This window comes from Rhagoletis zephyria, unplaced genomic scaffold (assembly GCF_001687245.7).
Source record: "Rhagoletis zephyria isolate East Lansing unplaced genomic scaffold, Rhagoletis_zephyria_1.1 Rzeph_scaffold_00892, whole genome shotgun sequence".
In the NCBI taxonomy this organism is placed as follows: domain Eukaryota; kingdom Metazoa; phylum Arthropoda; class Insecta; order Diptera; family Tephritidae; genus Rhagoletis; species Rhagoletis zephyria.
The window spans coordinates 90500-106668 of NW_016157976.1; the positions used below are offsets into that span (position 1 = coordinate 90500).

At 35.9% G+C, this 16169-nt stretch overlaps 1 protein-coding gene across 1 annotated transcript in view; it reads right to left on the minus strand.

The window, feature by feature from the left end:
- LOC108361963 (uncharacterized) overlaps positions 1–15866 on the minus strand; it is a gene marked incomplete at its 3' end in the record, with an annotated part of 103492 nt that extends 87626 nt beyond the window's left edge. The window contains exon 1 of the mRNA XM_017614773.1: positions 13992–15866. Within this exon, the coding sequence (XP_017470262.1) occupies positions 13992–15856 (1865 nt within the window). The remainder of the gene's footprint in view (positions 1–13991) is intronic.
- Positions 15867–16169: the final 303 nt, after the last annotated feature.

Below are 16169 nucleotides of genomic sequence, written 5' to 3' on the forward strand. Positions count from 1 at the left end.
ATTGTTTATAATGACTTTTGCTAAAATTTCAAAATCAAAAGTTATCAAAACAAATTCTATGGGACTGAGAAGTATTATTTTCTACTTTTTAGTCCATTTATAAAAGCGTTGTATATTAAAAAGTTGTTTTTATATTATTTATTTATTTTTCGATCGGTAGACTCTGCTTCACTTCAGGAGACTTCTCGTAACCATACCCCACTGTTTATTTAACAATGTTTTAACACAACTTACATTTATGGGTCCACTAAATACCCATCAAATGCAAAGGGGGAGCCATAAAAAATCGTTAGTATTAAAAAATGATGAAATAAATCATCGGTTATTATTACTGGAAGTCTCTTGAAGAGAAACAGAGTTTTCGGATCAAAAAATATAAATTTTTAAGATTTTTGTCCTATTGCTACGAAAAAGTGTTTCCTATATAAAATATATGAAAAACTTAATGGACTTTGAAGCAGTTCTAAAAGGATATTCTTTTTTACCCTATAGAAAAATCCTAAAGGGTGAGAGCTTAACATTTTACACCTTTTTTGTTGACCACCCTAATATACTCCCAAAGCTCGAAATAATTTTAACGCCATATTTTGACCAGTGTTGGCCATTTTTGTTTTACTTACTTAATTATTATTTTTTTTTATAAAAGTGCAGTAAAATTAAAAAAAATTCTGCGAACTTGCATCTAAATAAATTTTTTTTTTGAAATTTTTTTGGATATGCAGCTTAAGTTCGTAAAAAATCGCGTTGATTTTTAGCAATTTTTTCTCCACATTTTCTTCCATACAAGGTATTGTACAGGTATCGTACGAAGTATATTCGACAATTGAATCGACGAGTTCGACAGCCGTACAAGTTTTTCGTTGTTGAGATCAAACAGCAAAGGTCATGGACATTGGATTTTCTCCTCATCTCATCAGTTCAAAACATTGTCATTTTCCTACTGGCAAACATTCATCCCGCTTCTCTGCATTGTGTAATTGCGAGTGACGACGCTTATTGTCGTACATTTTTATTGCCTGCGCTGGCATACCAGCTATTATCTGTGTTTTGTAAAACACAAATAAAGTAAAAAAAATAAACAAAAATGGAACGAGAAATAAATGAACAATTGAAAGTAGTGAGTGCACAGCTGCAATCATTGTACTGGTAAGCTTCGCAATTTTCTATGCTGGCATGCTTGTTGTTTTTATCGCTGCCGCTGATGGAACTATATAGCAACGTTTTGTAATAACAATTGGCTCAAAAGACCATCAGTGTGTGTATAGCCGTGTGTATGTGTGTATGTGTGTGCGTTGAACTCAAGTTGCTGCACTTGCCACCACCACAGCGGCGTAAACAAACGCATTTGCATGGCTTTTGATCAAAATTTCAGCTCATTTCCTACTTCTCTGCTGTAAAGTGTTCCGTGGGGAAAGAATACAATTCGCTTGCTTGCCTTTTTTTGCCAAGAATTGCATTTATGTGCACACCTAGTTATTGCTACTGTGCATTTGTTTTAAGAATCCGGTTACAGAAGTTGGCGCCACATCCGCATTTAACTTCTGGCTTTGTGGCGAACAAAGCTGAAGAAAATAAAAATACTTAAATTATTCATTTTTGGAAGCAATTTTGAAATACAAGCAGGATATTAAACTTCAAAATGCCAAATGAAACTAAAGTTGATGAGAATGCTCCATTAATGGGGAGATTAGCTTAACTAAGATTCTTATGGATAAGAGTTGCAGAGTTAGGTATAGGTTTTATTTCCAACTTGTAGCGCACTTTCTGACAATTTGTTGATTACTCGAGCCCCAATCGTAATCTGCAAAATTCTCGGAAGTGACATAGAAACTTCTCAATGCTGTCCTAGGCATTGCCTTACAGGAAAATTCTGGCCACTATCTTAAAAGCTCTTTATTGACTTTCGAAAGACTAATTGAAAGATCTGCTAACGAGGAGGTCTTAGCGCTATGCTGTTCACCTTTTAGCAATAAGTTTTTTGAAAAGTATGTAAATTAAATTAAAAAATATATATTTATGCATATTTTTCTTTTTAAAAGAATAAAAACAGTAAATAACAGAAAAATAAATTAAAAACAAATAAAGAAGGATATTTTTAAAAACGACATAAGATTAAGTTTTTCTTTTTAAAACTGATATAAAAATAGAAAAGCAAATTGATAAAAAAAGAAAAAAATAATAAAAAAGGTTTTTAAAAATTGAATTAAATAAAAAAAATATCTTTCTTTTTTAGACAGTCTAATCAAAAAGTAAAGTAAACTAAAAGAAAAAAAATGTATTTAAAACAGAAAGTTCATTAAAATAAATGAAATAAAAAAAATGTATTCCTTTTAAAAGAAAAACATAATTTAATTAAAAGAAACTTAAATAACGAAAGAAAAAAATAAATAAATTAAACAAGAAAAAATACATAAAATAAGCTTCCAAAAATTAAACGACATTAAAAACATATATTTTGTTAACCAATAAAATATAAAAATTGAAAGAACATTAAATAACAAAACGGGGACTTGAATTCGGAACTCTCGAATGGCACGCCTGTGCGTTGTTCACTCAAAGATTGCGACTGCTGTAGCGATGCGAGCCAGATGATATACAAGCACTTTCTGTCAAAATAGTTTTCACCACGAATGGTGAGTGAGAGAACTTTCCTTCTAAGAGTGTTGTGCTAGAATAACAAAAGTCTTTCATTTCTCTTACGAAAGACTTTTTCAATTGGAAACAAGTTGTAAATGGTCATATGAAAAAAGAATTTTATATGAAATAGGAACGGGAAATAATAGCTCTGAACCAATACTTTTCGTGTAAAATCCTGTAAAAATGTAAAACAGCAAAATTACTCTCTGAAGTGAGCGTAAAAAGTGAGTAACAACAAAAAGTGCGGGAACAAAAAAAGCATTTTTTCCGTAAAAACGTCAACCAATGACGTTTGATACTTTTCAGGGTTTTACCAGAAGAAAAAGTTTGCGTAAAATCTTGCAACTTCATTCTCTACACAACAGTCAAAAAATCGCTCTCATTTACAGGATTTTGGAGGAATTTTGAGTACGGGATCATTTTCCCTGTAACTTCCTGCAAGCTCATGTAAAAACCTGTAAGCTCACGCTACTGTATCAGAGCTAATGTCACCCATACGTCATATCGTACATGGCCGTGCTCGTAAGTACTTTTATATGGCGAATGAGTAACATTTTCCAAGTCAAAGTTTGAATTTAAACCCGCAGTGCAAGCTTAAAATGAAAATATCTTTGGCAAATGACCTGATCTAGAAAAATGGTATCGTACGTAATGGTGTAGTAGAACTTCCGTATTAAAAAACTTGCAGGAGGTGTCAGATAAACGGAAGCGAAAAGTATCCAGCTATATGAATTCACAGCCCTTGTGAATATTAGGTACAGATCACTTGCACTCAGATAAAGCCCGAAATATACATATTTCGATCAACACATAATTTGGTAACCAAATAATCCATGTAATGCAACTGCAACGAAATCATGTGTTGAGAGGAACATACATATTTAATTGACGTAGCTAAATTTTTTTCTCAGTGTATAAAATCAATTCTAATATTAAACGAATACAGGAATATACGAATCTGGTACAATTCATTCTGCGGCAGCGCAGAGAGCTCTGAGTCTTAGTGAGTACCAATAGAATTAACCGCCTTAACTTATACCAAATTTAATGGCAACAAAAAAAAACCTTTTAAAAAAAAAAAAAGATTGACTTTTCGTGAGTACATGCTGCCAATTTTCCACANAGTAAGGTGAAAAGTGACAGCAAGCAAGAAATTCAATTTGCCAAAGACACAAGTGACAACAGTTGTTCAAACTTTTGCAACGCTTCAGGAAGTCACAGCGTCAACACTTCACCCTGCCCCGCTTTCCGCTCGCGCCAATTCGCTGCTAACACGCCTACAACTTTTGTGAATTCTCTATAGTGGTATCGTAAGTAGATCTGACTGAGTAAAGGAGCATAGCAGAAGAATTAGGTAAGAATAGTAACTTTTACTATAGGTACACTTGATGCTCTCTGAACTTTACGCTGCGTGTTGCCATAAGCTAAGCGCCGAGGTAGAGTGTGCATATGAAGAAGCAGATGCAAACTAGTTGTTCGGTTGCAGCTTGTTGCATGGAAATGACGGTAGGCCACAAAGTAAATTCTAACAAATGGCATAGTTGGGCCGCAAAGTTGAGAGGAGTAGTGAAATTGTCTGGTTTTAACATAATTTGGGTGTACTGTTGCAAATTGCAACGAAATATATGTAAATTTCTGGGTAAATGCTGATAATGCAGATAAGCTTTTTTTGCAATTTAATGTACATTGCAAAAAAAAACATATACATATAAATACACATAAATTAAATGTCTTTCGTATGACCGCGATACCTGCCCAAACGGCTGAACCGAATTCTGTAAAAATTACTTTCTTGAAACTTCTGTGTGGCAGGTTTTTCGATAAAAAAAAAGAAAATTTGCTTCTTGAGGATGCTGAATTCAAAAATGCAATTCCTTTTAGGATAACTTTCATACTTTCACTCTAAATGCAGCTTGAAGTTGAAAATTTGTGTTCTTGTGGCATTAACATAGGTATGTACATATAGTTCGTTCTATTTTCAAAATTGAGGTGTCAAATGATAGGACCTGGCTTGTAGATAAGTAATAGAATCTTGGTTTTTTTTTTTGAAACGCGTTGCCACCTATTGCAAATTTTATTAAAATTATTTAATAAGCTAAATGGACTAGATACTACAATATGGGTATCAATTGAAATAGTTTTTAAAATGCTTTTAAAATGCTTTACTATAAAATCAAATTCACTTTAATTGAGGGAACAAGGTAACTGAAATATGTATATCAATATCATGATTCAATAATAAAAGGTTTGCTCAAAAAACAGTTTTCTCGCTCCCTCTTGACAAAATGGGCTCCCTTAGCAAGGCACTGAAAGGCAAGAAAAAGTTTGACATTTTTAGCAAGAAATAAGTGAAGAGTAGAAACATGCCTGAGTTAATCTAAGAGTCCAGTAATTTTAAAGGAACAGAACAAATCACTGATTGACAATGTATATATTTGTAATAAAATAACCAACACGATGTCGTAAGCTTTTAGTTTGACACAATTGTTATTTAGGTTTAACTAAATTTGACTTTACAAAAAGGTGGCAGTCCTCTTCGTAATATTTAAAAGATAAAACCTTCTTAAACCTCTTTCGTCTGACTCATGATTCTTGACGCTCCTATAACAGAAAACTTATAAAGGCTTTCATCGACTTACAAAAGCAGCGGGCCAATGTCGCCAACCAGGGCTGCCAACTTGGCTCGAACCGTGCCATTTTTGGCCATATTTTACATCAAATGGCACTTTTCAAAAATAGTAATATTTCAATAAATTTTTGTGAAATCCTTCGCGTTTGCTTCTTTATCTCAACTAAAAATTTCTAATTTTTAAAGATTATTCAACTGGTTTATCTTATTTTGGCATTGCAGTTTTGTTTTAGAAATGTGGTTTTATTGCAAAATGGGAAGGATTAAAAAGTATGGCACCATTTTTGGCACTTTTATTTTTCTATTTGGCATATTTTGGCACTTTTTTATCCTCAATATGACACCTTATAGCTAAGGATAGTTGGCAGCCTTAGTTGCAAGACCCTTGAAGAAGATTAAGCTTATGGTGCATTACCACTAGGCATTGAATGGTAAAAATGACAAATGACGAAGTCGGGCATAAAAAAATATTCGTGTCATTACATCAAAAAATAGTCATTATTTTCATTTCCACATGGCATTTGTTTAAATGGCATACATTTTTTGTCATTTCAATCCCTAGTGGAAATTCGGCATTAGACTTGATAATTTGTTTGTTGTAATTTTTGGTTTTTATTTTTTTAGTTAACTTCTATTTTTTGAGAATTTTAACTTGAATTCGGGCCCGCCCTTAAGTATTTGTTTTTTTTTTCTATTTATTGACTAAATAACAAATCATATTCAACAATTTTATCGAGCTTGAGGCCGTTTTTTAATGAAAATTTATTGTCGAAAACTTTACGGAAAATTAAAGCAAGAATGATAGACTGAAACATAGCGAGAGTATAAGTTTGACAGAATAAACATAACCATAGATCATAGAAAATAAATGTGCTAACTATGTTTACGGCTGCCTTATATTCTATGTCCTTTGAGATAACAGAAGTACTGCCACGTTTGTCCGAAAAATGGTTTATTGAGCCAGTGACAGTGAAACTCCTATTAAGTTAATAAAGAAAACACTCAAAATCGGAATTTAATCGGTACAAATGTGAAAAATCAGGGCACTTCTACGTCGAGACTTTTAAAAAATATTCTGCTGGACAATTTTCTCAATATCGGTACTGTCCCGCCCAAATCGTTACTAATGGTCACCGTAACTATACACACAAAAATAGGTACAACAATTTTTTACATAAAAGAAATGTATTAAATATAACCAAAAACTGTTGTCAAGTAATTCCGCTTTGCTTCCTTTTTCACTCAGTGCATGCAAGCTTGATGTTATTCTGCAAATTTATAATGTTTATCACAAATGCACGCTTAAGTAACCACAAAAATCTGAAAATATTCAAGGAATAAAAGTATTACAAGTGAAAAAGGTGCATGCAACAACATATCAAAGATTTATGTACATATGTATGTATAATAAGGCGTAAATACATAAATTCTGCTGGTAAGCTTTAAGCGATTTCAATTTGCTTGCTGACTTACGTGCTCTGTTTGAATAATAAATAAAGTAAAAAAAAATAAAAATAAAAATTATATTGTACCTGACACTCATATATATGTATATACAATCGCTAGTAACTATTAAAAGATGCATTAAAATTCCGATTTTACTTTTTTGGACCACCCTAATTTATAAACAAAATCGAACGAAATTTAAATTGTTGTCCTTTCATGCAATAACGCAAGGCAAACAACTAACAATGTTTTGTCAAAAACAACAAAAAATAATACTGGGAAGAAATTCAAGTAAATTTCAAAGAGTGAAAAATAGACGATCGAAGTCTTCAATCAATTCAATTTAAGATATTCATATACTAAGCTAAATATTGCTATTCGTTTACGAGAAGTCTCTTGAGTCTTATTAGTGATATCTATAGTGTCACTTCCTGCTATGATGGGCGGTCCAATTGGTGGCTACAAAGAAACACATTACGTGAATTAATTAGCCAACTCATTGCTTTGAACGCCACCATGACGCGGTTGAAACATGAGGATGGAGCAGACGTGGCCCCAATCCAGGAGCCGTGGCTGAGTAGTAGTGTCATCTTTGGAGTGGCATTAGCGACATCGCCGGTAATTGCATGGCAGTTGGACTGGCCAATGATGGCACCCTCCAGCCAATATCGCCAACAAAAGAGAGGGTGAGAATTCTCTTGACTATTTGAGGACTTCTGCTAAAAATAATATACGGTCTAAACGAGCGCCTTTACAAAAGGCAACAACTTTGACCTAACCTTACCAACCACCTAATTTTGATTAGAATATTTTTCTCGAAGATATTAAAGCTAAGTATATCTTTTCGAAATTTTGTGCTTGCGCTGAAGAGTCGAGTAACAGACACCTTAATATTTGAGTGCAAATAAAACAAACTATACAACGTGGTGAACTATGAGTTTGTGTAGCAAAAATGTCCCGAATTATATCCTCTTTCAAAATTACGCCATAGTTATTCTGTTGCACAAAAAATTGGGAATTTGTTGCACTGCGTTGTTAATTCAATGCTTTAAAAATAATATCAAATCTGTAAAAGCAAATTTTATAATAGAACGTGAAAACCTGTTGAAGTTGCTAAGTTCGTTTTTTTTTTATTTAGACAAATTTCTTCATCCAATACTACTCTAAGCTCCTTGGAAAAGTTTAACACTACTAAAGTGCTATGATAGTTGCATTTACTGCAGGAGACCAAGATGTTTCATGCACACACCTACATACCGAAACATTGCTGAAAAAAAGTTTCCGAAGAAGTTTTTTCGTATATCTAATAGTTATAATTTTTTCTGAAAAAAATTCTACTTCCCTTGGCTGTTTGGTCTAACCAAAAGTCAAATCTAAACTTTACTTCAACGTCAAACATGCACACGCACACGCACATATTCCATAACAAAAAAAAATGTCGATTTGGCTGCGTAAAAGGGGAAAAAGATAACGGCAATGGGATAACTTTCGTAAATCGTCTAAGAGTGTGTGTGTTTTTACACGCATATACAGGCGTACATACACATATGTATGTACATATGTAAGCATTCCAATAACATAGCTAAACACTGCCACATATGTACGTATGTACATTAGAGTACATCGCTACCCATTCAAAAAAAATATCGTTACTGTGTTTCCATTACAATTATAAAATCTATTATTTTCTAAGACTTCCACCAAAATATTTCCGAGAAATATTAAGATTTACGTGAGCTGGACCGATTTGAAAACACCTCCAAAAATGTAGTATTTTTTTTAATAAAAATAGTTTCTTAAAGAATTTTTTGAAAAGCTGCATAAAAATATTAAAAAAAAAATCAACGGAATTGTAATGAGATTTTTGGTGCTGTTTTTTTTAAACATTTTTTAAAAATTGGTATAAGAAAAACTTGAATAACTAGACCAAATATATTCCGATTTAGACCTTTGAAGTATCTCACTTGAAAGGTATTTTCTCACGTGAATGAGTTTTTTTCGCATACAAATAAAAAGGGTGCGAAAATGGTACCCCAAAAGTCTAAATCGGAATATCTTTGGTCCAGTTATTCAAGTTTTTCTTATACCAATCTTTGAAAAAATTTAAAAACCGGCATTAAAAATCGTGTTACGATTCCGTTGCATTTTCTGTTTTAAGATTTTAAAGCAGATTTTTTAAGACTAACCTTTTCTGTCATCTGAGGGGATTCTTTTTAATTATTTAATGTTTTTATTAAAATAAAAACTATATTTTTAGAGGTATTTTTAAATCGGTCCAATTGAGGTAATTCCTAATAGTTTTCCGAAATATTTTTGGTGGACGTCTTCAAATATAATAAGTTTAGTAGTCCAGGTAGAAAAAACGCAACTTTTTTGGAGATTCAGTCTAATGTTCATGTATATGGCAAATATATTGCGTAGATACAAAACATACTTTTTCATAGAAGCACATTTTATAAAACTCGCAACTATTTTCATGGGATTAGACAATTTTTTGTGCTCGTACATTCAAACGGGCATATGGATAAGCATTAGGGTGCATCACCAAACAAAAGTTGCGGGTTTTCCAACGGAATTAAAATCAATTCTGTTCTAAGACTTCCGCCAAAATATTTCGGAAAAATATTTAGATTCACGTCAGGTTAATCGATTTGAAAATGCCTCCAAAAATCTCAATATTCTGATTCCGTTGTTAAAATTTTTAAACAGTGTTATGCATGTCGTTTAGCTTGAAACCCTTATACCATCTGGGGTGATTTCTTAATAAAAAAAATATTTAAAAAAAAAACTACTTTTATAAAAAAAAAAAACAACGATTTTGCAGGTATTTGCAAATAAGTCTAGCTAACGCAAATCTTAATAATTTTCCACTATATTTTGGCAGAAGTCTTAAGGCAGTGTCACACGAATGGCCATTTGCCCAAAATTTGGTGCAAATCAAATATCCCAATCATGAGAATGCACAAATATTTTTTTTTTTCATCCCAATAACAAAAAACAATTTTTTTCAAATTTTTCAATTGAAGTTCGCTGTGTTGTACCAATCGTGTGACTATACCGATAGCCCAATATAAAAATATGTAGAAATTTGTACAAATGTAGCAATCGTGTGACTATAAAAAAATGTTCATCAAATTTTTTTTTATTTTGTACCGATAGTCAGCGTAAAAAAAGTACAAATCCGTACAAATATACCAATCGTGTGACACTGCCTTCCTTTATGTAGAATAGAAAACAGTACCGATTTTTTTTTTTTGTGAAAAGTGGTGCACCCTAATGTACATACATACCATATGTAATTCTTTTATACAATAGAAGTACATGTACATATGTAGGTACTTATTTTCATACAACATGCAAGGAGTAAGTTTTTAGTATTGCTTGGCATGACATGAATCTACTAAGTTGCTTCAAGTATCCTTGAAATGTCAAATATCGTCGGACATTCACAAACAAGTGCTAACATACATTCTTATGTATTTTTGTACGTACGCAAGTATACAAACATATCTATATTTATAACGCACGCTTTCGTAGATGCCGGGTTATCGTTAGTTGTCAGCGCGCCACTCAGTTGTGGCAATTTTTGCGTCCATAGTTCACTGGTCAGTGAACATATCACTATTTTTTACTCCCCTAATTTGGCATTTTTATACTCTTCTATCAGTAGATAAGCTTTCAAGACTTGGAAATCAGCGTGGGTTGCTTGTTATTTTGATACTCTAGGACAAACTGGCAGCAAGAATTTATGGTAAGATTTTCTGATTGCACTTTCCAGAAGAGATTGAAGAACCGTAAAAGGAAAATTTAGTAAGAAAAATTGTGAATTTAGGGCAAGAGGTTTTTGTACAAAAAATTTAAATTCTAAATGAATAACTAAATTTTGCATTATTTCCGTTAAGGATTGCTTAAATCTCGCTATTAAAAAAGTGCTTTATTAATCGTTCACTAGTAACGCTGGAACTGTGTATTCGGGTATCCGTTCGGATATGCGTGTTCTAGTTCGTTATCCGCATATCCGGTTAATAGCTGGATATTCGGTTCAGATTCGGTTACTATTCGTATATCCCGTTAAATTTTCTATTTGTATATCCAATTAATATTCGTTCAGTTTGTTATCAGGATATGCTGTTAATATCTGGATATTCCGATTTTTTAATCAGCTGCTCGAATATTCGAATGTCCGGATTATCGCGATATCCAAAAAATTCGAATAGAACTACCAGCCTTATTGAGTAGACATGCTTATATCTCAATCTTCTGTAGTTATTATATCGCCTGCTGACTATATCGTGTCACATATCTGCCTTTAAATTAACGATCCCCAAAATTTCATTCACATTGAAGACAAGTTCATTGACAAACTTAGTGTTGCAGTGACCAAAACACACATCAATAGCGATAGTTGGGGCTTTGTGGAAGCTTCTTTGACCACTTATGGTTCACCTTAGGGCACAAGGATCTTGTCGTTGCATATGTCCTCCTTTTCGCTCGGATTGAGCGACCAAAGTCGTAAAGAGAGGAGAAGACCGTAAGCGAGATTTCCTTAAAAGTCCACACGACGCATTATTCGTAGATATTTGTCTCATCAGCCGTACAAAAAGGGGTTGGTTCATGAATTTTAGCCCACTGACACTACTGAGCCTCACAGAGAGAATGTGTCAAGTATTCAGTACTCAGAGATTATTCTTCCCATTGAGAAGTGTGCCAGCAAAGCAACGGTATATTACTGCAATAATCTTACAGAGCCGATGGAATAACAGTTGGGCCGCCCAAAGGTCTGAAGATGAAAATCTCATTATTTGTAATTTACAGCGAAAGCTGCCGCTCGTCATGAACCAATTGACCGGTAAATCCACCAGATTTGAAAGGAGTATGAAACCCTCTAAAAAATCTTAGAAACAAAGTAGATCTGAATGAGTTTGAGTGGTTTACATCGCTCACACGCCGAACATGTGTTTCCTAAATTTCGACCCTCACAGTATGCTACAGTATGCAGAACTTATGTAGTTCTACTAGAGTTACGTCGGTTTCTCTTGTCGGTATATCGTCGAGTTCAGTTGTTGAGTTACGTACCTATGTAAGTATGTTTAACTCTCGTCCTCAACTCTGCAACTTAATCAAACAGGTGCCGCATAATTTAGAACCCGCCGGCCAATTTCCTCTCATTAATAGAGTGTTTATTTGTCTTTGCCACAAATTCTGCCGACGAGTGATTTGAAAAACTTGTTTCAGCTTTTCACTTGTCAATAATTTTGGTTGATTGCGCAGCGGGAAAGGAGAGAAAGCTGTTATAGGTAACCATTAAAATTTTAGGTTTAATCATCTCAGAAATTTTTATGCTATCCAGATGGCAAAAAGGTTGCTTCGAGGTGTAGACGGTAAACAATTGCGAAGATAGAATACCGTTTTGTGTCACCTCTTGTTTTATTCATCGAACTTATCTCGGAAAGTAACTGACGACTAACAGCCAGCCAGCTAATTCGCCGTCCACCGTTTTAGTCCCTGTAGGAGAGAGGATGCCACTACGTCCTCTACTATCCTGGATTTGTTTTGTGTCGAAAGCTTTTGTAAAGTGCAGCATTACCACGAAAGATATCTCATGTTTATGGTGTTAAGTAATGTAATGGTACTGTGCACTTTACGAATGCCATATGATGCTGGGGTGAGACGCAGTGCGGCCCACCTTGTCAACAAGGGCGCAGAAAATCAACAGTTTTTATCACATTAGCAAGCAAGACGAGCGAAAGATAGGATTTGCATACTAGTTCCTAATCCGAAGATCTTGCTAAATATGTAACGTGATGAGGGATTTGAGCAAGGCGAGCTTTTAAGCCTACAGACCCAAGGAAATGTGACGCAATGAGCAACGACGAGTTTTCACGACTCCGAACGGCGATTTTATTTTTGTGAGAAGCTGTTTTTCAAAGCTGAAATGCATTCCGAGGTTTGCCATTGCCTGCGGAGGAGCCACGCTATTAGAAAATAAAAACTTTTTTCTTTATTTTATTTTTGATTANCTTGTCAACAAGGGCGCAGAAAATCAACAGTTTTTATCACATTAGCAAGCCAGACGAGCGAAAGATAGGATTTGCATACTAATTCCTAATCCGAAGATCTTGCTAAATATGTAACGTGATGAGGGATTTGAACAAGGCGAGCTTTTAAGCCTACAGACCCAAGAAAATGTGACGCAATGAGCAACGACAAGTTTTCACGACTCCGAACGGCGATTTTATTTTTGTGAGAAGCTGTTTTTCAAAGCTGAAATGCACTCCGAGGTTTGCCATTGCCTGCGGAGGAGCCACGCTATTAGAAAATAAAAACTTTTTTCTTTATTTTATTTTTGATTATGGTCGGAAACTGGGCTGGATACCAGGCCCTGCGAATTGCTAGTACGCACTGCTACCTACTACACCTCAGTGGAAATTTCAGTTACTTTCATTAAATCATATGCGCTTTAATTCAATTTAAAGTTGAGTCGCCTGCAAAATAAATCCCTTACAATTATTTACTTATAGTTATATACTACTACATACATGCCGTTATGCTTTGCCTTTTGAAATAGGAGTTGTGACCAAATAAATTGCGATCGACTGTGTACACTTTGTTTAACTTTCATTTATTTACATTTCATTTCTTGTTGTTTATCTTTCGCCTTTAGAGCTACTGACGGTTCGCACTTTGTTTAATACTACACTTTCATTTATTTTTTCTAGTATTATTGATTTTTAAATCGAATACCACTCTTGCCGTCGCACGATTATTGCGCATTTTCCGCTTTTGTGTACTTTCTTTTTTGTTAACACAAAATAAATCGCTTGCCTTAGGCAGAGTTTATATTAAATTCGTAAATTTTAAGGCACACAAAAATTTCAAAGGCGGAAATTATGGAACCAAAGCATTTTCCGTCGCGCGAGTAGTAGGAAGTACTAAATGGAAAAGAAGAAAGAAGCTATAAAATAGCACATATGGCTACTTTAACTAAACTGTAGAAACATTTTAAAGATTTTGTTTAGAGTCTCAATAGAATAATGTTCAAGTGGTGGCACCCATCCGTGGCAGTCAAACTCCAAACTTTGAACTTTGAAAAAGTTAAAGGCTGACTATCGCGAATGGATACTATCGTTGGGGCTTTATTCTGTTAAGGTCCTAAAATGTTACACAGAGCTATAATTTAGATTTTTATTTTGATTAATTTGCTACTTTGAAATACACCTTCCGCTTTCCTCCAAAAAAAAAACAAATATACACATTTTCATTCCCTCATTTCACTCACCTGCTCAGCATGTTGGCGCGATTCACTGCCACCTCTGCTTCAACACGAAAACGATCCTGCGCATAGCGATCGACCACGCCTTCACCCAAATTTAACGACGTGCCCGCCTCACAATTAGCGCCGAGCAAATGTTGCGTTTCAACGATTTGCAAAAATTTCGTAACGACATCCCGACCACGCATCAAATTCCGTCGATTATTTCGCGAAATCTCATCCCAATCGTAAATCTCATCTTCGTTTGCCGCATCGACCACGCCCGCCAAAAACCGATTCGTATCGTCTTCACCCTCCGTTTCGTTACCGTCTTCACCGCCATTCACATCCGTGCTCACATCACCCGAATTACTCACCGGGAAACCGTGCGCATGCCGATTGTCCATATGACCGTCGTCCATGGTAATGTCGTCCAAGTTATCAAGTCCGACATTTTCGAAACTTATCTCTTCGATATCGTATGCTTGCTGTCGTTCCAGCCCGATGCCACCAACGCTAGTGCTGGCCAAGTGATTTGGCTCCACGGAAATATTGCTGGCTGACCAACCAAACTCATCGCTCTCAACTTTGGGGGCTGTTGACGATGGGACAGCTGGAGTGAGAAGCTTGTTGGTTGTGTAGTTTTTTGGTTCGAGCTCACTATAATCTGCTGTGTCATTTGCCATCTCGGCGCTTTCAAGGCGTATCATGCCGACCAAATGGGGTAGCTCGGAGGGGTCAACAATGGAATTGCCATTAGATTTAATCGGTTTAGCTTTAACTCGTACCACCTTAGTGGCTGGTTCTATTGTAAGTGTGACACTGTCAGTTGGCCATAGGGGTCGCTCTATTGCAGTAATTTCATTTTGTGGCGCTACGGAAATAGTTTGATTTTTCCACGCGCGTTTGAGCGCAAGCTTCGACTGTACTACGTCTTTGGTCGGCATTGTGGGCAATGGTATAAGCTTTGTTGTTGCAGTCGTTTTTGGCACAAGCTGCAATTTTGTAGTCACCTTTTTAGGCGGTTTCAGTGCCGGAGTTTGGGTTGTAGCGTCCGAATTCACAATGCCATCACTCAACATTTCCGTTGCGTATGAATCGTCGCCATCGACGAGAAATGGTGTAAAAGTTGTAAACATTTTAGCATTCTCATTAAGCTCAGTGCTGCCATCTGAACTTGTGGTTACATAGCTAGGTGATGTGACCGGATACTCATCATTCTGGTATATGTCTTCCATTGAATTATCTGGCACATCCAAATCATCAGCTAATTGCAAAACCTCACCTAATTCATCGCTGCTGCTGTCAACGTCAGCTTCTAGCGCATTGTTGCTGACGTCTTCACTATTCACGTCATCACTCTCCAATTCATCTCCGACGCTGTCACTCGCCACTTCAACATCTCCATTGACATTCTCAATCCCTACATTAACATTGTTGATGTCATTGTTTGCATCATAATTGCGGCTATCGAAGTTGTCACCTTTGTCTTCGTCATCAATTTCGCTGACAGCTTCATCTGTGCGCTCGAAACTCCCACCATCCTCACTGCTAGCGCTATCTGCGACACTCACGTCACTATCGGTGGTTATATCATCAGTGGCAGCGTTATGCACTTGGTTGAGTTCTACATCCATTGGCCTGCCCTGTAGCTGCTCGGCGGTTAACAGACTGCGATGATGGTTCTTTGACAGCTTGGCACCCAGCCTCTTATCGACGTTATTCCTTATGCTTTCCATAATCTTCTTCATATGCAGTTTACGTATGCGGTGTGTAACTGGCGCCTCAGTGGTGACGAGTCCACTAGCGCCTGCAGCGTCTGGTGTTTCGGTTACCGGCAGCGCCTCAAAGGGGTAACCAAGCGATCGTCGCGAGACCATTGCAGTAGCCATGGGCGCTCGCGTTGCGGTCATAGCATGTGAGATCATACTTAAGCGATGCAGTGAGCTCGCGTCTGTCGCATTAATCAGCGAACCGTTAACGTCTGAGTTACGCCAATAGTCGCTGCCAAACAAATGCCCATTACCAGTTTGAATGCTGCTGGTTGAATAACTGCTCCAAACTCTTCCCACATGATTTTGGTGCTTGCTGCTGCCATCATACCTTTTATCGATGGCATCGCGAGTTGTAACATTTCGCGCCGCGCCGTTTTCAACGTAGTCGGCCACTAATCCGCTGCTCCTTTCCGTGTGCGCGAAGCTTTGT